The 26,249-nt window shown below is 42.4% G+C and overlaps 1 protein-coding gene across 1 annotated transcript in view; it reads right to left on the bottom strand.

The window, feature by feature from the left end:
- Positions 1 to 22,939: 22,939 nt before the first annotated feature.
- The window catches only part of SDC3 (syndecan 3), a 48,215-nt gene continuing 44,905 nt past the window's right edge, over positions 22,940 to 26,249 (bottom strand). Inside the window, exons 3-5 of the mRNA XM_053454611.1 lie at positions 25,248 to 25,765; positions 24,656 to 24,950; positions 22,940 to 23,396 (exon numbers count right to left, since the gene is read on the bottom strand). Of these exons, the coding sequence (XP_053310586.1) occupies positions 23,230 to 23,396; positions 24,656 to 24,950; positions 25,248 to 25,765 (980 nt within the window). The 3' untranslated portion in view covers positions 22,940 to 23,229. The remainder of the gene's footprint in view (positions 23,397 to 24,655; positions 24,951 to 25,247; positions 25,766 to 26,249) is intronic.

Raw genomic sequence — 26,249 nt, 5'->3', positions numbered from 1 at the left:
ACCCTGTCTATCGATTGCTGCCTGAACCTGACCTCTGATTGCTCTCTGAACCTGCCTATTGATTGCCGCCCGCCTAGACCTTGGTTCGCCTACCGACTTTCTCGCTGCCGATAGTTCTCTTTTTCTTTCATAAAACGTTTTATTTGAGAACTCCATTGATATTGTTGCTCACTTACAGGCAATTTTGTTGTTACCATAGAAACTGTCTAGGATTTTCTTCCCCGGCAACTAAATATGTGGATGTTATACTTTCTAAGAATCACATAACTGAACCTTCATAATTATAAGATGTAGGAATAGGCATAGAAAACATGCGTTATTGCCATAATTGAATAATTACTCAGTCATAATATTGGAATAGATTACATAGCTAAAGGACAGACAGAGCATAATCCCTCAGTCATGCTGTTTGGCCATCAGGTATAGTAGATGAGTTTTCTAGTAGCGTTTTGAACGGTACAATTGAATTAAGTGGGCTCATGTCTCCTTCACTCAATCTTTGGTGCCATGTACAAATGCTGTAAGTTCCCTATGTTTAAATAAGTAGCCGTTTCCCTTCCCTTTGCCTCTTTTGTGTTCCCCCAGGTTATAACCACATATTTCATATTTTTAATTCAGTGCTTAGCCTCAATCGCAGGTACCTTGAAAGGATGTTTGGTACATATGTCCAAGGTTGAAACGGGTATCCAGATAGCTTAACATTTTATTAACCTGTTATTCTTGTTGGTCACTTTAGCTCTGGTGGTGATGTAGAGGGCACAGAGGCTATGCCTGATTCATGAAGATTCTCCTAGCCGCTGGTGACTGTATTACCTCTATTGCTTCATGTATTTCAACATGCTGGTTTACACTATTCAACCCTTTGTCCCCAGGAGCTACAGCTTCATGTGGCTGTGTGTGTCAATAGTTCATCAATGCCTTCTTAGCACTCTTTGTGTTTTAATATGCAGAGTTACGCTGAATTACATTTGTCTTAAACTCAGACACACAACAGAGGGTGCGACTAACAAAAGTGGATTTGGAATATGAAACATATACTTCCAACATCAGGTAGCAATTATTCTGTGTAATCACTTGAGGAGGATTTTGATTATTTTAGCATATTTTAAATGAAATTCCTCTGGATTCATTCTGGCATGTTATTGAAAATATTGTAACACATCCTTTATATAGACCATGACATCATTGCTGTGTGAGCAGTGACACGTGCTTACTGACAAGTGTGTAGAGGCATATCAGGAATGGTTGATGAAGGTCAAGGCTTGACTAAAAGAGAGGGTAACACAGTGGGTCAATTGTGTCTTCACTAAAAGAGAAGGTAACATAGTGGGTCAATTGTGTCTCCACTAAAAGAGAAGGTAACACAGTGGGTCAATTGTGTCTTCACTAAAAGAGAAGGTAACACAGTGGGTCAATTGTGTCTGAAGTGCCATGCCTAGAAACAAAAACCTAGAAAGGAAATGGAGCTTAAAACCCATCGTAGTGACAGTAATGTAAATTAAGTATGACTGGATGTTCCCTATCCCTAGAGGTAACATAGGCACAAAGAAATGTAGAAAACAGTGCAGTTTTAATAGAAATTCATAATCAAACTCAAAATATACAATTAAATCTAAATAGTACATATATACTGTACATAAAGCTTAATGATTATACTTTAACATTCAATGAAAATCTAAAAAAAAAAATCATGGGTGTTAGTTATGAAGATGAACCGAAATAAATTCAAGTCTTCAGTTCTGAATTACCTTTCATATAGTATAAATGCAACACCTCTTTCTTTGCCCCAAACACCTGCTCCACAGACATACATTGTGTTTTGTATTGAATCTGTACAGACTAACCTCATCCTAAAGGCCGGTTATCACATAAAAAGAGAAAGTGATATTGTGCGCTTTAGTGATATCATATACAACCTTTCAGTAATATGTTTTTTGATTTTTCAATATTCCAAATATGTGATGCCCCCCTCCCCCAAAAAAACAGAAAAATAAATACAAAAATATACCGTATTTGCCCGATTATAAGACGAGGTTTTTTCCAGAGCAAATGCTCTGAAAAATACCCCTCGTCTCATAATCGGGGTCGTCTTATAATCAGACCTCTGGTCTGACTATGAGACTAACTCAGCATGAAGACCTGGATCTTCTGTCTGTGTTATGCCCCCCCCCCAACTTTCCGGTGCTTCTGAGTCCCCGGTGCTTAGTCCGGGCAGTGTGTAGAGCTCTACGCGATTCACGTAGATAACTTCCGCTCACGCACGTAGCGCTCTACATGCTGCCCAGACTAAGCACCAGGGACTCAGAAGCACAGGTAAGATTGGAGGAGGGAGAGGGAGGGAGTGTTAAATGGGGGGGGGCATAAGGCATTTCTGGAGGCAGAGTGCTCTGTGAAATGCCTTTTAACCCCCTTAATGCCACTCTGCCTTCAGAAATGCCTTTTAACCCTCTATGCGCCACTCTGCCTCCTGAAATGCCTTATACCTCCCTATATGCCACTCTGCCCCATAATATGCCTTTTAACCCCCTATATGCCACTCTGGCATTTAGGGGGTCAAAAGGCATATCATGGGGCACAGTGGCATATAGAGGGTTAAAAGGCGTATCATGGGGCACAATGGCATTTAGAGGGTATAAGGCATTTCTGGGGCAGAGTGGCAAGCCTGGGGGCAGATGTGCATAACTGGGGGGGCAGGTTGAAAAAAAGGAAATAAAAACAACATATTTTTCTCAATCATAGCTTTTATTAACAAACAATTGTTTACATAGTTTACATGAATTAACATTTACAGGCAAAAGATTTTTCCTATATGGTCGTCTTATATTCAGGCTTTTTCTTTTTTTCATTAATTAATACTCAGACTTTGGGGGGTCGTCTTATAATCAGGGTCGAGCAAATACGGTAGTATAGTAATCTTTATAAGTGTTGATTGTTCAATTCTGGTGATGTTTACATTCACATTTTAGGAGCGTTAAAGACACTTTCTCAAAAGTAACTATATCCTTCTGGAGATATGGTCTACAGTACTGTACACTATACTCCAAATGAGGTCTTATCGGTCTCAAGGAATAAGCCCTTCCCTCTTTCTACTGCTAATACCTCTCCCTATACAACTAAGCATTCTGCTAGCATTTCCTGCTGCTCTATTACATTGTTTATCTACTTTTAAATCTCTGAAATAATAGCCCCTAAATACCTTTCTTCAGATTTTGAGGTTAGGATTGTATCAAATATTTTATACTCTGCCCTTGGGTTTTTTTGCGTTAGGTGCATTATCTTGCATGTTTCCATGGTAAACATCAGTTGCCACAGCTCTGACCATTTTCCAGTTTACTTAAATTATTTGCCATTTGACTTATCCATCCAGGAACATCAACCCTGATGTCATCAGCAAAAAAAACATCCATCAAGGCCATCTGCAATATCACTAATAAAAATATTAAAGAGAATGGGTCGAAGTACAGATCCCTGAGCTACCCTACTGATAACAAGACCTAGCTCCAAATATACTCCGTTGACTACAACCCTTTGTTGTCTGTCACTTAACCACTGCCTAATCCATTCAACAATATTGGGATCTGAACTCAGAGATTGCAGTTTATTGATAAATCTTCTATGTGGGCCGTACTAAAAATCTAGATGCGCAATGTCAACTGCACCACCTGCATCTATTATTTTAGTCACCAATCAAAAAAATCAATAAGATTAGTTTGGCATGTTCCCTCTGAAGTAAATACATGTTGTTTTTGAGCTTGAACCTTTAGATGCTCAACAATCCTATTCTTTTACATAATGTAGTTTCAATCAATTTCCCCACTACTGATGTAAGGTTCACAGGCCTGTAGTTGTCTGTCTCCTCCTTACTGCCTTTCTTGTTAATTGGCATTACATTTTTTTGTAAGTGGAAGGATAGTTTGTAGTGTGGAAATGGTCAAGCAGTCATCATTAGGTAAAAAATGTAATGCAAAGACATGAAATTCCCGCTACCTGACCCATTAGATGGTGGTATACTTTGCTAAAGTGAACTCTGAAGCTGCCTTCCGCTGTCATAAATCTCCAGTAGACACAACCTTGCACTTATTCTGCCATCACTAATCACTTTAGAAGATCACTAAAGTCAGTGCAAACCCTGATTAACCACAAGGAAATGTTGAAGGAAAGATACATGCAGAAATATACATTGAGGGTGTGCTTCTGTAACCCATGCACCATGAAGAATCTTTAATCACTTGTTATGGTTAGAAGAGTTTCACTTGTCATAGACGGTATATTTCACTGCTGCAGGCTTAGGGAGTAGTGCGCACTGGAGCAGCAACAAGTGGTGTCTGTAACAGATGGGTAATGTAGCATGGAACTGGTGATACAGAAGTAAGAGTGAGGGGAGGGGAGGAAAGGGAGGGTGCAGTGTGTAAGCAACTGAGCCTGGAGGAAATTAGAGTTGAATGTGCAACATTCAACAGACAAATACTATTCAGTGTGAATATCTGAAACAGGAAGGAAATTCTAAACATACACAGGTAAATGCTATGTAGTTAAAAAGACACTCCACCCATCATATGCATTTTAGCTGAGAGGTCCCTTTAAATTATCTTGGTACCCCAAATGGGTAAATCCACTAAAGTGAACTTCCTCCACTACTCCGACCACTGAACCTCTTGCTTATTATCATCTGATGTCAGAATATTGGCTGCTGACGCCTTCCCCTCAAGAAACATCAGCTGAGACCAGATGCTTGAGGGTAAAATCATGAACTCATTTTAAAAACACACTGGTATTTAAACAGTACAAGCAGGTAATTTACAATGTAATTAATTTACTATTTTGTTTATATAGTGTATATAATAGTCACAGCAAAAACACACATAATTCTTAATCAGGCCCTCCTTTGGACTTCCGGGAGGCGGGCCCTTGAGATGGCTGCTTTTTAATCGAGCTCCTCACTTTGCTTGAAAATCCATCGCCATCCATCATTCTACAACGGTGTTTTTTGAACGCCACTTACATCACACTATTGGTTTATCTACTGGGCACACGACTCAGGTATTTTGTTAATTTTTCTGTTTTTGGAGCTGCATTCCCCACTCCACGTGGTGTGGCCTGGAAGTCAAGGCCTCAATAGAAGCCGCTGGCCTGGAGTGGAGACTTCTCTGCTCTGCCACTTTTTCTACCGGCAACGGTATTCTTCTTCCACCGAGACCCGTCCATCATCTACTCTGACCAGCTGTAACCGGCGTAAGCCGAATACCTACCTTCTTCGTTCTGCCGTACTGTTGCGGGAGTCCAGTTGGGCCCCCGTGCGGTCGGTGGCGTTGCTGTGGGAACGCGGAGCTGGAGTGGCGGTCTTGGTTGGCGATCACCTTTCCCGGCTCTCTACGTAGCAGACAACACACCGGGCAGTGGCTGCTGGAACCACTAGGCGGACGACTCGAACGCGGCTACTTCCCCTGACTGACCTCTGATTCATCGCTGCATCAAGCAATTACCGGGATCCCCACTTGCATCTAGACCCTCGGTGCCGTTGGAGGACCGGTGAGGTGGGCCTACCCAGCTGTCCGGCAAGTACTTTGCGTTTTTGTTTGATCTAGCTGCCCCTTATTTTTCATTTATGTTACAACCTGGCATTAGTTAGATGGGAATATGGGTGGGTTTTAGTTAGGTTGGGTGGTGGGGTTTTGGGATTTGGACTTTGCCACGTACAGATGGTCTCCACGTGCTGCACCATTAAGTGGATCTGTGTCTCCTACTACTCTCCTGACACCGGGACTCTACGCTACCTGTATGTTGCTGCACCTTACATCTAGATAGATAGGGGTTATGGGAGGGCTATAGTTAGGTTGGGTGGTGGGGTTGGGTTTGGTTTTTCTATTTTTTTATGTTTATTTTTTGGTCCTGGTTTGGTTGAGTGGCTTGGGCCCGATTTGGAAGTGGTGTGCGTCGCATGTGAAGGAGAGCTACGATAAGCGCCAAGAGCACAGGGCCATACATCAACGTGACTGTACACGGACCGCTTCCTTTTTTTTTTTTTTTTTTTTGCCACTTAGTTCATGGGTTAGGGTGGGCACTAGTTAGGTGGGGAGGCGGGATTTGGGCTTCTTTATTTACTATTCTTCTGGGGTTTGTGTTCAGATTTTCCTTTTCTCTGCTGTTGTTGTGATAAGCTCACTGCTTCTGTGATATATCAGTACATGTATATATGCTCGGGTATCTCATCCCACCAACCGATCTGTGCATAGATTGTGGTTTTGTGTCATACCCTCTTGTGCTATTCTATTCTTTCCTACTCTTGGGAGTGAGTTCCTCACTGCCCCTTATCTACACATGGAAAAATATATGGATCCACCATCTAAATCGTCCACCAGACAAAGCAAGGCAAGAGACAAATCTACAGCGACCTGCAAACCGGTGCCACCTTCTGGGTCGGGCTCTACTGTAGCGGAAGGGCACTCCGTGTCTGACGCCTCCTCAAAAGATCCGCTGACGGCTCAAGACCTTGTTGGTGTCATATCTCCGCTCTTGGATGCAAAGCTTGAGAAACTGTCTGATTCCATCAATGCCGTTCTTGCTGAGTTGGTCTCTCAGGGAAAGAGGATCACTTCTCTGGAATCCAGGGTCTCCGACATAGAGGATGGGAACGTCTCCATGTCTGCCTCCCTCCGCTCACAGGATCATTTACTCACGTCATTACAAGACCATATTGATGACCTTGAAAACCGCAGTAGATGCAATAAATTGTGTCTGGTTGGCCTGCCTGAGGAGGTTAAGGGCATTGCGCTACACGACCTTGTAACGACTTGGCTTCCAAAGTCTTTGGGCCTGGTGCTTCCTCAGGGTGAATTGATCATCGAAAGAGTACATCGCATCGGCCAACTACCAGCTTCTGCCATGTCTCGTCCTAGGGCGGTGATTTTTCGGGTCCTCAACTATACTGACAAGGTCAAGATCCTGGACGCGTATAGAAAGGTCACGGCTCTTTTTTACCACAAACGTAAGCTGTTACTTTTCCAAGATTTTTCTGCAGCAGTAACGGTCAAACGACGCCAGTTCTCCGAAATCTGTACAGAACTTTACAACAAACGAGTGAAATTCGCTCTTCTCTATCCGGCTAAGCTCAGGATTACCCATGGGGGGCAGGCCTACTTTTTTGACACCCCTATGGCGGCCAAAGAATTTCTTCGTGCTGGATCCAGATCTCCTCCTTCTCCGGATGATAGTTTGGCGGTGCCTGGGGCCTCCCCCCTTCTCCTTCTCGCTCTCGTCCTGCGTCTCTGCCTCGCTCCTCTCCGTCTGTCTCCCCTAGTGCTCGAGATCTCTGAAAGCCATTGGTATTTGGATATGTATCCTCTGGTTTACCTTTATTGGTTATTGTACACTGTTTTGTTGATTCTCGATTATTCTTATTTTTTTGGTTACTCTGTTGTGTTTCTAGGCACAAAATTGTACGTGCCGAGTTTCGGTTTATAAAAAAAACAAAAAAATGGGATAAGCATTGCACTTTAAAAGTGGTGATGTACGGTTTTATTTTCTACTTCGTCCGCTGGGCACTTGGGAGGGCTGGCTGGGACCCTCCTGGGCCGCCATTTCCAGGTTCATTTTCCATCTTATCTTTTCCTCAGCGGGGCATCGGGTGACCTCCTGGTCCCGTTGTTACTGTGATTATGGTACAATCTGATAATAGCTGTGATGCGCCTTCTTCCTTACGGATTGTATCATGGAATGTTGAAGGCTTAAATACACCTGTTAAGCGTAAAAAGGTACTTAACCATCTCAAACGAATGCACCCAGGCGTTATTTACCTTCAAGAAACCCATTGGTGTGACCGTGTTAAAAATGAGCTGAAAGCTCCGTGGCTTCGAGCTTGTTACTCCGCTATGTATACTAAGAAATCCAGGGGTGCCACCATCCTTCTCTCTAAAAGGTTGCCCTTTGTTATTGAGTCCAAGATTGCTGACCCGGAGGGACGCTACATTATTCTTCAGGTCAAATTGTTTAATGAATCTTTTACTTTTGTCAATCTATACGCCCCTAATTCTGATCAGCCAGCTTTTCTGGCCAAAATTTACTCACTGTTGCTGGAGATTTCGGCCCCTAACGTCATTCTGGGGGGTGACTTCAATTTAGTGGCCAACGTTTCCCTAGATGTGTCTGGCCCTTCCTCTCGCCCTGTCGGGCTCTCCTCCCTACCCGTGTTGGATCACCTTCGTTTGCGGGATGCCTGGAGATTTCTTAATCCGACGGATAAACAATACACGCTTTACTCCCACCCCCATAACTCCTTCTCCAGGCTGGATTACCTGTTCTTACCGGTGTCATTTTTACACAGGTTGAGGGGTGCCCACATAGGCCAAATAGTGATCTCTGATCATGCCCCTATCTGGATGGATATCTGTCTGGCTTCCCCATATCAGGTGTCCCGTAACTGGAGGTTTCCTCATTATTTGTACGCTTCTGAAGCGTTTAAACAATTCCTGATTGCGAAATGGAATGATTATGCCGATGATAACCATGAACATCTCGACGACCCTGATTTGTTCTGGGGTGCTTCTAAGCCGGTTCTGGGAGGGCATATCATTGCCTATGTTGTGCGACGCAGGAGAGAGGCCGAAGCCAAACTTGTCCAACTCACTGACGATCTTTCCAGGGCGTATGTTGCCCATAAAACCCATCTTAGTCCAGATACCCTAAAAAATATAAAGAGATTAAATCCCTCTACGATGCCTGGGTTACTGAAAAGGCACAGCTTTCTTATAATTATACTCGTAATACTTTTTTCCGCTGGGGCAATAGGTCCGGCAAGCTTCTGGGCAATCTTATCCGTCACTCTAAATCTAAATATCATACTGTAACCCGGCTTCAGGATTCTTCTCAATCGGTCATGGCCGACCCTTCTAAAATCACTCAACTGTTTGCTAAATACTTTGAAGATTTTTATTCTTCAGAACCTAATGACTCTGATGAGGCGCTTCAAATGTTTCGGCGGGCTGATATTCCGAAACTGTTACCTGCAGACCGTGAGCGTTTGGTCAAACCGTTCACCCCGTCTGAGACAGCCGCTGCTATCAAGTCCCTTCCTAATGGCAAACCCCTGGCCCGGATGGCCTGGGAGACGAATATTATAAACTTCTCTCTACGTATCTACCGGCACACCTTGCTGATGTTTATAATGGATTTCTGCAGGGGAAGGTCCCCCCGAGGGAATTCACAGCCTCCCGTGCTCTCCTCCTATCGCCCCATTTCCCTCTTGAACCAAGATCTAAAACTATACGCCAAGATTATAGCCTCCAGACTGCAACCTATTCTAATGAAACTCACCTCCCCTTCTCAGACTGGATTTGTTAAAGGACGCCACGCCACTCAAAATATTAGGGGCCTTATCTCAGCTATTCTTACTGCCAAACTTACTAACAGTAAGGCCTCTATAGTAATTAGTTGTGATGCTGATAAGGCGTTCGATAGAATTTCCTGGCCATACCTTGTTAGTTTTTTCAAATACCATCATTTCGTGTTGCCTTTTGTACAAATGTTTCGAGCGTTGTATCATTCCCCGGTGGCTCAGGTTACGGTGAATAATATGAACTCCCGCTGGTTCTCCCTGGGTAGGGGTACTCGCCAAGGATGTCCCCTGTCTCCTCTCCTTTTTAATCTGGCGATCGAACCTCTCATTCGTGCTATTGAGCGTTCCGCCGAGCTTGAGGGAATCAGGGTGGGTGATGTCGAACTGAAGGTTGCCGCCTTTGCTGATGATCTTTTGTAATATCTCTCCAATCCCAAAGCGGCGATGCCTCATCTACTTACCTTATTCGATCAATTTCATAAGGCCTCAGGATTCTTAATTAATAAGCTTAAGACTGAAGCGCTTCCCATTTTCCCGCAGGCTAAACATGGCTGGGGGGGGGGCGTTCACCTTCAATTGGACTCGACTTCCCTCTTTGAAGTATCTAGGCCTTACAATCCCCATAAATTTGGTACATCTTTACAAACTAAACTTTTCCCCGTTGTTGCGTCAAATGGAAGACTCTTTTAAAATTTAATCTCTCCTTCTTAGGTAGATGCCACTTATACAAAATGGCCTTTTTCTCCAAACTACTGTGCCCAATTCATGTTGCCCATTACCTTGAAGAGGAAAGATATCCAATATCATAATGCACTGCTGCGTAAGTTTCTGTGGTGCAACAAAAAAGCTAGAATTTCGTTGGTGAAGCTCCAACAGCCTGCTCATAACGGGGGGGTGAATTTACCAAACCTTTTAGACTATAATCTGGCCTCTAACTACCGCTTTGTGGCGGATTGGCTGCGTGGCGGGTCTAGATTCACCAATGTGACCCTGGAGCAGCAACTCTTTCCAACCATATCTTTGGCCTCTCTCCTGCATCAGCCTAGACATACTTTGCCTTCCGATGTTGTCGCCAATCCGTTGTTGTATCATACATTGAAGGCCTGGGAGCGTGTTAGACGTCGCCTGGGCTTGGAGGTTCATTATTCCCGGTTCTTGCCCCTGGTTCGCAACCCGCAGTTCCAACGCGGGAGGGAGGATGTTGTCTTTAGAAGACTCGCCCAAGTGGGGGGTCACGCCGTTGGTGACTTCCTTGACCCACGAGAGGGTAAACTGTTGTCTTTCTAAATTCCCTACTGTTCAAATTCATCCTATTCACTACCTCCAGCTCCGTAACTATGTTAATACGCTACTTCCCCACCTCTCTGGGGCTAACTCCAACAACCCCTTAGACCAGATAACAATATTATCATCTGCCCCAATGCTCACAATGTCTACAATATATGATCTGCTTAGACCACTTATCGACTGGGAGTCCCATACGGCAGGTATTGCCTCCTGGAAAACTGATTTTCCAAATCTGTGTCCAAAACAAGTTCTCCAGACGTACTCCCGCATTTCTAAACTTTTGGTGTCTAGGGATTATGGTGAAATGTTCTTTAAAATCCTGCATAAAGCATATGTCACCCCCAAACTCCGGTTCTTAATGGGTCTATCAGATCATTCCCGCTGTTTGAAATGCCGCTCACCTGAGGCAGATCTTCTTCACGGCTTATGGTCCTGTAGCTCTATTGTCCCGTTCTGGAATGCCCTACAATTGAACATCACAGATACTCTGGGCATTCATTTGTAATTTCTGTTGAATGGGCGATTTTTGGTATATTCCCTGACCATGTTCCTCCCTCTGTAGCGAGAGTTAAACCTCTCTTGCTCACTATCTCGGAAGTGGCCAAACGGGCAATATTGTCCCAATGGATTGCTCCTCAGCCACCTTTGTTGCCTATGGTCCTGTTGCGATTACGCTTTTTGTTTCAGATGGATTGGCTTGAAGCCGTTCTCCATAAGGAAAGCAAAGTTAAATTTCTGTTTAACCGTTGGTCCCCATTTATCGCGACACTGGATACTAATACCAGGTTGTCGTTATACCAAACATTTAATACCACAGAATGGTACTGCCTTCAGCTCCTGAGGGGTACTCGCCCCGTCCCAGGCTTTTGATCTTAATGATGGGCGGGATGGATGCGTGTTGTGGCCCGAGGTTTTGCGTCTGTGGGGGTACTGACATCTTTGTGAAGGGGAAAATTTTGTACCTTATGATTGATTCCATGGTTGTCCTCCACTTAACCTTACTTTTGGTCTCCCAGATCATTGTTTGCATTGTATGTTATACTGGAACTGTACATTACTTGTCTCTGTATGTCAAGTTTTGTTAACAAGCCAATATGTCTGGATGAAAACTTATTCTTATGTTTTATGCTTTGTCTTCTCCATGTAATAAAGAAGTTTAAAAATAAAAAAAATAAAAAACTATTTTAAAAATTAAAAAATTGCATGTTCCAGTTTTGACTCCACAATATCTGAGAAACATGACTTATCTATGCATGTGGGGTATCGCTGTACTCGGGGGTGTTACTGAACACAAATCAATACCTTTTTTGTTCTTTCACACATCCACTCAGAAAAAATAAACATGGTGAAACTGCAAAGTGGATGTGAAAATGTTTTTCTTTTTTTGTTAGACTAACTTTGGAAGGTGCTGGTGTGGAATCAGCTGCATGGGACAGGCCAATATGCCCCTTACTAGATTCCCTAAGCTGTCTAGTTTTTTGGAATACCGTATTGGCTCGGATATAGGCCGCCCCCGTATATAGGCCGCACCCTAAAAGTTTGGTGCTTTTTTAAAGAAAAAGTTTTTTTTAATAGACATGCTGCCACTCTGTCCCCCCCGAGATATGCTGCCACTCTGTCCCCCCCGAGATATGCTGCCACTGTCCGTCCCCCCCGAGATATGCTGCCACTGTCCCCCCCGAGATATGCTGCCACTGTCCTCCCCCCCCCGAGATATGCTGCCACTGACCTCCTCCTCCTCCTCCCCGAGATATGCTGCCACTCTGGCCCCCCCCAACTTACCAGAGCAGACGCCCGAGTGTCTTGCGGGGCCAGAGGGGGACATCTACGCAATACGCGTATACAACTTCCGGTGCCGGCACTCAGTGGATGTGCCGGCACCGGAAGTTGTATACGCGTATTGCATAGATGTCCCCAAGACACCCGTGAGTCTGCTTTGGTAAGTCTTGGGGGCAGAGGTAAAACGCATCGTGCGGACGTTCACCGACTGTGGCAATGCGCGTAAACAGCCTCCACTGCCGGCACATCTGCACGATGTGCTTTAACAATCTCCCTTGCCGGGACTCCCCTCGTGGGAATTCCCGGCAAGGGAGATTGTTAAAGCACATCGTGCAGACGTGCCGGCAGCGGAGGCTGTTTACGCGCATCGCTGCTGCCGGTGAACGTCTGCACGATGCGCTTAGACAACCTCCCGTGCCGGCACTCCCCCCGTGGGAAGTGCTGGCAGGGGAGGCTGTCTGAGCGTACCGGAGAGTAGGATACAGGTCCCCTGCACCGCTGTGGGGGATCTGTATCCTAACCCTGCTGCCTGCCCGGCGCCCGGAACTGCATGTCCCGGGCGTCGGGCGCTAGACCCCGAATATAGGCCGCACCCCCACTTTAAAGACTTAAAGTGGGGGAAAAAGTGCGGCCTATATTCGAGCCAATACGGTATATAGCTTTAGGGGGTTAAAATTAAACATGGTACCTCAAATACTGTGTCTCAAAATTCCAAGTTTTAAAATTGTTATGAACATGTTCCAATTTTGAACTCGCCGTGCCAAAGAGACATACCCGACCCATGTATATGGGCATGAGCGTAGGAACCCCTAAAAATCTGGGGGATAGCATTTTCCCCCATCAGATACCCCCTATTTTCTCCCCATCAGATACCTCTTCCCTCGCTATCCCCTACCCCACTTTCTTCCCATCTCTTTTTTTGCAAACACGTACAATAACATATAACTTGAAATACTGGTAAAAATAATGTACGTTTAATACATTAAATATAGGAAGAAACAGCAAACCTTTGTAACCAAAGCATTTTTTTAATTATTGAAAAATTGGACCCTAGGCAAGCATTTCCTTGGGCCCCGCTCCACACTCCCTAGCATGCAATCACTCCCTCCAGTCCCACTCCCTCCACTCCCTTTGTCCCTTCATTCACTAAGCCATACCTCTCTTTTACTTACTCCCTGTAGTTCAGTTATAGATCAAATAAACACCACATTTAAACAGCACTGCAGGTATAGCCAAGCGGTCGCTGATGAAAGAGTTTTCAACAACCGCTCGGCGCCCCTCTGTCTCTTCTGCTCCCTGCCGCCACCCGCCTTAGCGCTGCCCCGACTCCCTAACTGCAGTGGCGGGAGCGCGAGGCCTCTGCCCTGGTGCTGACTCTTCACTCTGAGCGCCCTAATATGATGTCATATCCCGGCCCTCAGCAGTGAAGCGGCGCACACCGCGACAGAGCAGCGAGACAGAGGCCTTGGGCTCCCACCACAGGACTTCAGCACGGTAAGTGAAAAGTCTGTACAAGCGACTTTATTGGTCGCTCGTATGGACTTTTAACTGTTGGAGCAGGGAGACCAGTGGTCTCTGCCAGCCAAGTTGCACCAAGTTAACCCGACGGCGAACCTACGGATTTCCGCTCCTATTATCTACGCAGCATTGCAGGGGCTAACGGGAGCGGAAATCCGTAGGTTCGCCGTCAGGAGTTAAAAAGGCCATGGTCCTGCCGGCGACCAATAGCGTTGTTCACACGGCCCCTTAACCCCTGACAGCGAACCTACGGAAGATGTTAAATAAAGTTAAAAAACAAAACAAAAAAACAATGCTTTAATTTAAGTCCCGGGCAGGCGCCCCTGTTGCCATGGCGCCCTGTGCAGCCGCACAGGTCGCACACCCCTAAGGCCAGCACTGGGTCGACCCAACTGGTTCCTGGACAGGGTTGCATATGCTCGTGCTTCTGGCCCCAGCTACATATGAGTAGCCTCCTTGATTAATCCAGATAAGCTGATAACCCTTGTTCTGTTCACAGTCAAGGAGAGGCATGTGTCCTCCTTCCTACATCATAAACTCTCTTACACTCCACTCATTCTCCTAACATAAACTCCCTGTTCCAAAAACCCCTCCTCCAGGATGTTGTCACAGTCCTCATACACTGCGCAAGCAACTTCTCTTTTAACCACTCAGAAAAGCAAGAATGCTGTTGCAGGCTCAAGGGCAGCTGTCCCTTTAAATATGACCCTGCATATTATTTGATTATTTGAATGACAGCTCATCTGCTAAAGACTAGAATGGGAGTGCTGCTTAACATATGCAAGCATACCTCCAACATTTAATGTCCAAATCAGGGCATCTTTGTTGGGGGTGGACAAAGGCAGGGGTGGGGTCAGAGGGGGCAGAGGTATGGCTAAGTCCTTACTGGAAAGTCTACCTCTCAGATGTCTTCTACAGAGTTGGCCTTGCGGCAGCTACAATGGAGATCAGATGATCTACCAGCCAGTCCCATGATCTACGCTGCCTGGAAAAGTGTGACAGTAGGGTAGCTACATAGGTCAGTCCCCAAAAACTGGCACTGACCCACCAAGAACAGGACTGTTGAAGAAGTCTACATACAGATGCCTCCTGATTTCCATACAGGAGGTCGAGGGAGGAGGTAAAAGAAATAAAAGTCTCATTTTCCAACACAAATAATGAAATAATTACTGCAAAAAATTTCATGCCGTTAAGTGTAACAGAGTCTAAGCAAAATGGACTCCCATATTCATTTAACATACAAATTGGGCTGGAGTGGACCTTTAAGGTATAAGAAGAAACCCAAAACAAATACATGTCTGTAACATATTTTAACCCCTTAAGGACAATGGGCGGTCCCTAAACCCATTGAAAACAATGCATTTTGAGCCCGTACATGTACGGGCTTTGTCATTAAGGGGTTAATTATAGGTCAGCAGTTTTCAGCTCCCTGCATGAGCATGACGTTACATTTAGACGGTCAGACACCAAGTACACAAAAAAGAAAGTGAGCTGTGTGCAGACACGCAGCAATCTCCAGTGGTTAGAGTTTTCACTGCACAAGCAAGTTTCTTTTTGGTGACCCCCAGGAGAAAGACATATAAAGAAAATGCAGATTGTCTGGCAACCCTGGCTAAGGCATGCAAATGAGACTACTCTGCATGTCATCAATTCAAAATATCCAGTTTAGGAATGGGTGACTATCTCTCAGTCTACCAGCAGAGTGCGCAGTGCATTCATTCTTTTTCATCATACACCTAAGCACATATAGATGAGAGTAATAAACATGTCAGATTCTGACACTGCACGTTTATAGCTGAAGAATAAAAATGCTGAACTAAAAACAACATATTAATATTGTAATGTCATCAACAAACTGAAAAATGTTATACCATTGTTTAAATGCTAACCAAAAATGCGTATAGCATTGCAACACTACTTACCGTATTTGCTCGATTATAAGACGACCCCGATTATAAGACGACCCCCCAAAATCAAAATATTAATTTAGGAAAAAAACAAAAAGCCTGAATATAAGACGACCCTATAGGAAAAAAAGTTTTACCAGTAAATATTAATTCATGTAAATATATTTTTTACATTTCCTTTTATTTGCCAACCTGCCCCCCCCCTAGTTATGCCACTCTGCCCCCAGAAATGCTTTATACCCCCCCCTATTTGCCACTCTGCCCCATGATATGCCTTATACCCCTATATGCCACTCTGGCATATAGGGGGTTAAAAGGCATATCATGGGGCTGAGTGGCATATAGGGGGTTAAAATGCATTTCTGGAGGTATATATGCATATCATGGGGCTGAGTGGCATATAGGGGGTTAAAATGCATTTCTGGAGGTCCAGAAATGCATTTTAACCCCCTATATGCCACTCAGCCCCATGATATGCCTTTTAACCCAGCATGTACTGGCTGCCTTGGCTTGATAGGAGTGTGATTGCTGCTAACAGCAATCACACTCCTATCAAGCCAAGGCAGCCAGTACATGCTGGAACCTGGGGATGATAGTAGTGGGATTACAGCCTCCCTATGCCATGCTACAACCCCCACCCCCCTTACACATCCATGCTATCACACACAAACACACATTCACAAACATTTAAATACTCATTCATTCCATTAATCACACATACTTCACACATTAATCACACATACTTACCCAAAAACCCTCCCCCACCCCCTTACCTGAACTGCAGATCTCTCACTCGAAGACTTCTGCAGGGGACCGGCTGTACCAGCAACTTCTCTTGCCCCGCCCCCAGAGGAGGGAGGGGGAGATAGAGTTCTGTGAGGAAGCTACAAGCTTCCTGTCCTCCTGCTTCTAACGGAAGAGACGCTGCTCGCGACCGGTAAGCAGCATGGCCCCAGCCATTTTTTGGGGGTCTGATTAGAAGACGACCCCGATTATAAGACGAGGGGTATTTTTCAGAGCATTTGCTCTGGAAAAAACCTCGTCTTATAATCGAGCAAATACGGTAATTATCTGAAACATTTATATATATGAAACAGCCATAGCGTATAATGGTACACTGTATTATTTAATGACCTCATAATTAAATGTTTCATTATTGTATAATGATACCAGCTAGCTTAACCAGGGGTAGGCACAAATATCGCATTTTTTAAACTATTTTTAGGATTTCTTCCACAGATTAGATGCCACTGTTTATATATATAGTAACATTCCCCAGATATAGTAATACTATAATTTAAAAATCATGTTTGGAGGTAGAGAAGGGATTTTCTAGTGTTGGGGGGGGGGTAGATGTGAATAGGTACTTGGGAAATACATTTTTTTATTTCTTTTTCATTGTGGAAAGGTTTTTTTTACTATAATTATTATTATTATCATATCATGTGACCGGACCGTACCCCTGATGATGTCATGTTGGCATCACTAGGGATTGTATAATTATATTATTTTAATTTGTATTACTGTTTGTCTCTTGTCTCACTCTCTACCACAGCTCAACCTAGTACCAGGGATCAGCAAACAGCGTGGCGTGTGTGTGTGGGGGGGATTGGTCATAAAATGTCCCTTTTCATAGTGCTTCTGGTGGTGTTATCACTGACACTACCTAAAGGGAATGTCCAAACATGAACACAGTTTAAGTGTAAGCATTACATTTAGCCCCCTACTAGATCCTGCTGACATAGAAAGCTCCAGGCTGTGTACTGGTGGGGAAACCAATAAAGAATCTTTGCATCTAAATTACCGTACATAGAGAGATCTTAACAAAGGCAGGTATTTAAAAAAAAATGTCATCATATGAGTTTTATTAAAAAGACAATAATGTAGTTTTATATAACGTGGAGCAGCTACATAAATTCCTAATTGTGTAAAGAATGTAAAGTATTCATACAATAATAGCAGATAAGGTTTATTTTCTCCCCGAGACGTCTTGCGATAATTTTCTAAACCAGTTAATTAGCCCCTGGCTGGCTGACATGCCGCTAATTGTATGAGCTGCTAATTAGCTCTCAGACTTCTTCAGAATCTTCAGTTAATGTTACACTGCATCCTGCAGAAGCACTGGCGAGAGGGTTGGAGCAAACCGAAAGGGAACATATAGCACTTACTGCCTCCTAATGCAGATGCCAGGAGCCATATGTCCTCTCTTTGCCACCTACCATAATGGCAACAATGTTGTTCTTCTAGTGCACCAACATCTTGACACTTGCTTCTCACATCTTTTTTATGCACAGCAATCAAGACTTTATAGAACCATGGTTGCAAAGAACAATTATGGGTGTGAAAATAGTGCCTGTAATCTATATCTAAGTGCTTGTGTGTATAAACATCTCTCCACTAAAAGAAAGCTGTCTTGTTTTTCTGGGTGTTATGTGCACCACAATCTATCAAATTTAAAAAGTAGGCAAGATTATATAATTATAGGAATGCCTTTAACTGGAGAGAATTCTTTTGATTTACGGCATTAGGCCACAGAACATTATACATTCAGTTTTAATGTACCAAACACTGGTATGCTTCTTGTTCTACCTCAATTAAACATGTTAAGATTATAGGGATTATAGGATTTCTATTAAAGCCTTTTGCATGCATCTTCTTCTACCAATTACCAACTTAACTTTTTAATTTCTGCATATCTCTCCTACATGTAATGCAATTATATAGTCCAGTTATAGCAGTAGCAGAGTAGCACAGTTGTAACCAGATAAAAGACTTCATCAATGTGCATTTTAGCCTGAAATAGTATGAGCAACCCCCATTTAGTGCCAAAGAGACTAACTACTTAAGAGGGGCACTAGCAGTGAACAGATTATTGGAAAACCAATCCCCAAATTATAGCACTGCTTATCACAAAATCTCCTGTGTCACATTTGTCGCCAGAACAGCGAAAGGTACATATAACTTAAATGTGAAAAATACAGTTTATTTGTAGACTTTAACCCCTTAAGGGCCAGGCTGTGTTTTACCTTTTGTACCCTTTGGGACCGAGGCTGTTTTAAGACTTTTGCGGTGCTCGTGTTTAGATGTAATTTCCCATAAAAATCATTATAAAATATGATGAAAAATTGAAAAAAAACCAATTTCCTGACTTTTACCTGAAAAATCTTTTACTCATCCAAAAAAGCTCATGGAAAAACCTGCTAAATAGATTCTACTACTTGCCCTAAGTTTAGAAATACCCAATGTTTTTACGTATATATGTTTACTATCAAACAACACCCCAATATGTGTTCAGCAATATCTCTCGAGTACAGTGATACGCCCCCATGCATAGGTTTGTTGGGTTGTTTGCAGGGCCGGCCCAAGGCATAATGCCGCCTGGGGCGAAGTTTAAAATGCTGCCCCCCCCATTATCTACCCTTACTCTCCCTCCCTATTATCTACCCTTACTCTCCCTCCATATTATCTACGCTTCCCCTCCTTTGTACTTACCTTTCAGCAGTCCTGCGGCGAGTGTCCATGCTCGGTCTCGGTGCCGGCTTGTAATGCCGAGCGCCGGAAGATGACGTCATTTCCGGCGCTCAGCATTACAAGCCGAGACCAAGCTAGAGGGCTCGCAGAAGAGAGAGAGAGGCGCCGAGCGGGTAAGCGAAAACCACTCGGCGGCCCTTTCAAAAATTTAGGAAGTGCGCTCCCCCCCCATTTTGGTCAGTCTCTGACCATGCCCTATCTTTTATTACAGATACTCATTTTTTTTTTAAATTAGACACCCCTTGGGAAATTCTTTTACTTTAACTCCTTCCATGTCAAGATTTTTGGGAAGATACAGCGCTAATTTTAGCACTTGTTCATAATAATAAACTTTATTTTTTTCTTTTCTTTTATTCTTTTTGGACTTTTCTTTACATTTTGCTGTAACTGGATGGTTCCTCTGATGCATAATACTTTTTAAATGTTACCATTTTTGTAAGCTTTTTTTCTCTCCATATTTGTTGTGTGATTAGAAAGCTGGGCTCCATTGACTTGCATGGTTGAATGCAGTACCCATATTCAACCTGCAAGTGGAGCCAGAGTTCTCTAGAGTGTCGGGAGACCCTCTGGTGAACTTTTCCAACTTTGTTATTTTTTCTACAGGACGGCCGCCATTTTACGAATGCCAAAATCACGCGCAGTTTCTTATTCATGCAAATTATATTTTAATCTTTATCTTCACTGCTCTTCATCTACCGCTCCTCTTTGCCAATCGCTCTACTGGCTCCCCATACCCTTCAAAGTCAAATTCAAACTCTTGATCCTGACCTACAGAACCCTTAACAACTCCTGACTCCCCCTTATATCTCTACCCTCCTGTCAATATACACCTCTAAACGCCTCCATGATTCCTCCCATGACCTTCGTCTCTTCTACCATCAGAACCTCTTTGCACACTGGCATCCAGGATTTCACCGCTTCTCTGGCATTCCCTTCCATGTGAGATTTTCAAACTTCAAAAGCTCTGTGAAAACAAACCTCTTTTGAGAAGCATACAACCTTTCCTCATAACACTCTCAGCCAGCATCCTGTTTAAGCCATCTGAACAACCTTGACAGCTCATCTTGACTCAACCAACTCATCCTCATTCAAGCAGTCTTCTTCTACTGTTTTACTCTCCCCTCAACTGACTAGATTGTAAGCTCACAAGACCTTCTGTACCAGTTTGTTATTGTGTGTGATTTTAACTTTATCCTACTGACTCTGATTCTAAAGAGCAACAGAATCTGCTGGCACTATATAAATAAATATAATGTAATTTTAATTGCATTTGGTAAATTTTCAGGGGCCTAAAACCTTAAGGTTGTCTAACTCAGAACAAAAGAGGAAGCTGCCCCTGACCCAGCCTTACCTTTGGAGGCCATGTCAGCCTTACCTTTGGGGGCCATGTCAAAGCCATGAAGCCATCAGCACAGACCTCTCTATTACCCATGGCCGGCCCTACCATGGAGCATTTTTAAACTTCGCCCCCAGGCGGCATTATGTCTTGGGCCGGCCCTGCTATTACCAATTCCTATTTTGCAGTATTTGCTGACTAGTGTGATATGGCATCATATCCTGGAGCCCAGGTTCAGGTAGCACAGATCCAGCAAAGGAGGACATGATATTTTGAGGGCTCATCTCTACCACAAGAGACTACATATATTTTAATACACTGTCGTCATGTAACATGCTAAATCTGTGTCACTTGCAATGGCTACACCCCTACATACCAGAAACCTTATAGAGCTGAGTGGGACACATGCAGTTCCTTAATCCTCATATAAAGTAGAAAAATCTTAAAATCATTATTATGCATAAAGTGAAGAATACTGGAAAACAAAATATACAATTGAAAAGGGAATTTAAAATGTTTTACTATTTATTATCCTTAATGGGTACAGCACAGAAATAATTATAAAATTAGGAAGATACATTACTGCAACATTGCGTAAGAATCATTGGCAAAGATACAGTTTTGTCTTTTAAGTGAATTATTTGATTTTTAGCTCATACTCCTTTAGATTTTGGCTTTAAAAGTCTCTTCATTGCAAACTAGAAGACACTTAAGACAGACCGTAAGAGGCAATTTCTTTACGCTAAAATCCTAGTGAATTACATACATACAAAAATTCTATTACAGTATAACCATATTACCCAAAATCCCTCCATAAAAAGCATCATTTAACCACACGGAACTGTTGTTGGGTTATAAACCAACCGATTTTCCCCCCTTTTTTTAATGCAGGCAGGCCATGGCAGCAAAAGCATCACAAAAGTCTGAAGTGTTGATGCTGGCCAGCCAGGATGCTCCTTTCTGTCAATTCTGTAATGTTTTCCTTAAGAGTGCTCAGATTGGTGAAATGGAAGCAGGAAACATCACTGGAATATTGATTTCAGTCTGTCTTGACCAATGAAGATTGAGGGAAAAGGAAGGCCATTTTATTTGTTTAAATATTTTTGACAATAAAACAGCCATTGGGGTTGAGGATGAGCCAGATTGGTGTGATACATCATTATCTTTTTCAGTCAAAAGATCATTTCAATACATTTTTCCTCAAAAGTATTAAATACACAGAAGATGAAATTAACATTATAACCTACATTTCTACAGCCATAACAGTATTATTCCCCCACTGTTAAATTCCACTGCCATTGCAGTGCAGAAGAGGATTCTGGATAATGACAGATATATTCAATATCATCCAGGTCAATAGATCCAAACATAACAAATCTATCATGTTTCATATGCATGTTATCTCCTTAGTTGGGACTTCACCTTTTTTTCAACAAGCACAATTCAAAAACCATGTTGAGACTATAGGGATAATGAGATTCCTATTACAACTATTTACATGCATATTCTTCTACCAAATACCAACTTAACTTTTCAATTTCTGCATCTCTCTCCTACACTTAATACATATACAGAGTCCAGTTGTAGCAGTATACGAGGACAGAGTTGTAACCAGATATAAGACTATATCAGTGTGCATTCTAGCCTGAAATAATATAATTAAGTACAATTTAGTTTCAAATGGGCTTGCTACTTAATGAGGGGCACTAGTAATGAAAAGGTTATTGGGAAAAGATTCCCAAATTATGGCACTACTTATCACAAAATCTCCCTATTTTGTTTCTCCACAGTCCCCAGAAAAGTGAAAAGGGACATTTAACTATTTAAAATTTTCTTTGTTACATTTCTGCAGAAAACGGTTTTCACTTAACTGTTAAAAAATAATATATTTTTTAATCCTACTTTAGTCCCCTTAATTGTTGTTAAATTTACACAAGGTTCTATATACAGTGTACTTGTAGAGCCTGAGGCCATAGCCAAAAGAAACACTATATGGGATAAATAAAAATCGTTTTTATACAATGTTCCATTTTACTTTTGTCTTCATAATTGAGAAAAAAAAACTTTGCTTTTTCAAATAAGAAATGACTGTTTTGGGGTCTTCAATAGTTTCCTATTCATGCAAATTATATTTTATTGCATGTGGTGAAACTGCAGCACTGGGAAATCTGTAGCATATCTCTTGTGCTTTGAGTCCTCGCTTTGTGGTGGATAACAAGAGTTAAATTTCAAGTTAAATAAACATAAGAATTTGGTGTTTAATATGTTGCAGAGCTGGCCATTTAAACATAGTATGAATACAGAAAGAAGCCATTTGGGTACAAATCTCACAGAAGAATCTGAAGAACTGAAGAAAGGCTGTATTGACTGGACCACCCTTCATGGATGGTATTGTAAAAAAGAAAGAAAAAAAAGAATCCATATTTAGGAACCTTTGTTGAACCTATTTCTTGAAATTGATTTAAGCAGGGAAAAGCTAGCCCAGGCTCACTAGGCATAAGGACTGGTAATGGGTAAAAGGTGACCAGATACATCCCCCATTATGCATAAAATTCTTCATGATTGTCCGGTTTCTGGTAGGAAACACTGGCTGGTTTGGGCTCTTCCAGTGCATAGCTTCCTTCATCTTTCTTCTTCATCCGATAAATAAGCAGCATTACTAGGAATGCAGCAAACAAAGCTCCGACCACACCACCTACAATCACCGCTGTGTAAAGAAAGCTCTGGTTAATGGTACGTTTAGGAGGTAGAAGACTTTCACGATTTGTAAATCCCAAAACACAGCAATCCTTAAACAACTAGTAATAATACTGCCCTGTTAAGGCACCCTGTATTTATTCAGTGTATGGAATTTATGTGGCAGATATCTGGAAATTATTTTTTATTTTTGTGACTTTAACATCAGAATAAATGTTTTAATATTTTAATATTCTAAAAAACAGGTTATTAATTAAAAGGTCAAATGCCTTTTACATAGATATATTTTAATGTAATGTTTCAATTGACTTTTGTTGGCTTAGTAGTTATAGCTATGGCTAGTACACAATATTTGCTACTTAAGAATGCTCTTTAGTGGCATCACTTATTGGGAAGATGGGAACCAGGGAGAATTTTAAAGGGGATATAATGTTATAGTGGAAAATCTAAATACTGCAAAAATAGGAAATTTTTATTGTGTGCTACACAAGGTGGAAAACATATTTTTAAGTGTCACTCAGTTTTCTTATTTGTATTGCTTGCATGAAAATAAAAGCAAAAGAAGGAAAATTGGAAGCAGAAAATTGAGCAGTTGGTACTGAATGACCAATACAGACAGATAACTTTTTTTTATCAACCATCAGACTTCAATCTTCTTCTTTTTTTTTTCTAGCTGTTCTAAACTTATATATATATGCATGCCCTGGAATATATATAACCTAATGTATCAGTTTATCTTAGTCTGTCAAATCTAGTCTTGTCATACCCCTTGAATATATGTATTGTATTAAGCGCTGCGTAAATCGTTGACACTATATAAATATATATAAATAAAATATAATAATAATATAACATGCAGAAGCACATTCAGGCCTGGACACTGTGGAAGCAGGGTGATTAGGCTCCCCAGTACACGTTTTACTCAGGTGGTTACAAAGTAGATCTCTATTATATGCTGCACCCGGCACCACAAATTCTCAGCAGCTCAGCAATAAGGACGGTGGTTGTAGTAGTGAATCCACGGGGGCCTGGGTACTAAGTAGGGGTAGAATTTATAAAAATGTCCTTAACACAGCAGTGGCACACAGGGAAAGTAAGAAGCTTTAAAGTGTTAAAATGTGTTTTTTGACTTTTGACTTGAATGGGACAGACCCCAACGTTGGGCTGGGAAACCATCATTAGTGCTTAGTATCTCAAGCACACTAGAGGTGAAAGGCAAAGACACAAACAAGATGAGATCAGCATTAATTGCAGTACATTGTTTCTTACCTATTAATACTTCTCTCCTCTCCAGAATATTTTTTTGAGGCATTTGAGCCAATGTGTTGCCAGAATCAATTGTGTTGTCAATAAGACCAGAATCTGGCTTCCTTCCTCTTCCAGGGTCAGAGGGAGACGTACCAGGTGGCAATACTTCATTACCTATATCTAATATTGTAGGGGGCTCTGTCTGGGACCCACCATCTTCTTCTGGAATTTCAAAGTCTCCACTTGGTCCACCACTGACTGGGATCTCAAAATCACTGTCATGAGCAGTGAATGCTGTCACTTGCCAATTGTCTGTCTAGAATAAGATAAAGATACAAAATTAGAGTGTAAACATGCATGGGTGAGAGCAATAGCAAGGGTAAAAGAGGTCTGAAGATAAAAAGGGCACAAAGTGAGAAGAACAAGAAAATATAAAGAGGAAGATGGCTAGCTGAATTTGTGAAATAAATAATGTTCATTACAGAGCAACAGAAGGACAGGGATGAAATAAAACACATGTAAAGTGTAGCAGGTAAATTGGAGAACCTAAGAAAGTAGAGAAGCTGGAACTGAGTAACAGAAAAAATAAATGATCTAACAACTTCCCACATACCTGTGTCTGCTGAGTGGGTAACATTTTATCATCTTCACTTTTGCTCTTATCTACAGATGATGTAGTAAGCATTCCTTCATCCTCTGTAGGCCAGACCTTGCCACTAGCCTGGCTAGCAATAGATACAAATTGCCCATCTGTAGCCTCCACAGTCACTATTTCTTCTTCAGTGGATCTTGGTGTGGGTGTTGCAACCACTATGACAGGCTGCAGCCTACGCACTTCTGTTGTTCTAGCCGTTTCTGGTGTTGCAGCTGCAGTGGTTACTGCCTCTTTGGTAGGTATAAGGGATTCAGGAGAAGCAGATATAAAGGGGGTTTCTGTAGCATCTGGAAGCATCCATGGGTGGTTTAGGTGTACTACTGTTGACTGGGCCATTGGTGGATACCAAGTGCTCCGTGTGGGGGGAGGCGTGTGGACTGTGGGTGCAGGCTTCAGTGCTGTAGCTGTAGGAGGTGCAATTGGAGTTTCTGTGGTAAATCTGACTTCCAAATCCAAGCCAGTTTCTTGTTCAAAATCTGTAGGTATATGAAATTGCTATGAATAACCAAAGTAATAAGAACATGCCACCCTTTAAGGAATGAAAGGAAAAAGGAAAAGTCAATATTTTATTACAATTATGCTGTTAGCTATTATAGTTTGGCAGTGTTGATATTAAAGCAGAATTCGACTTATATGGTCTACGCTGACCCTAAAATAGCAAAGCACACTCATCTGCAACCTACGGAAACATATGAATCTCTATACAGCTGCTTGGAAGTACTCTCAAGGAAAGTTAGAACCACTTGTCAACTCTCGACAAGTTGGTCTACCCAGGTATAGTAGTATGGTGGCTTTTATATACATTAGTAAGATGCATTTTAGAGGGACACTCCAGCCATCATATCCATTGTCAGAATCCCCTCAAATGCATCTCCCCCTTCCAGATTTGGAGCACTTGCATTTTGGGAGGGGGTTTATGTGTGGTGTTACTCTCCATTGAGTCAGGACAGAGAGCTCCAT

This window comes from Spea bombifrons, chromosome 2 (genome assembly GCF_027358695.1).
Source record: "Spea bombifrons isolate aSpeBom1 chromosome 2, aSpeBom1.2.pri, whole genome shotgun sequence".
Classification (NCBI taxonomy): domain Eukaryota; kingdom Metazoa; phylum Chordata; class Amphibia; order Anura; family Pelobatidae; genus Spea; species Spea bombifrons.
Note: the sequence above shows the minus strand (reverse complement) of the source record. Positions and strands in the feature narration are given on the sequence as shown.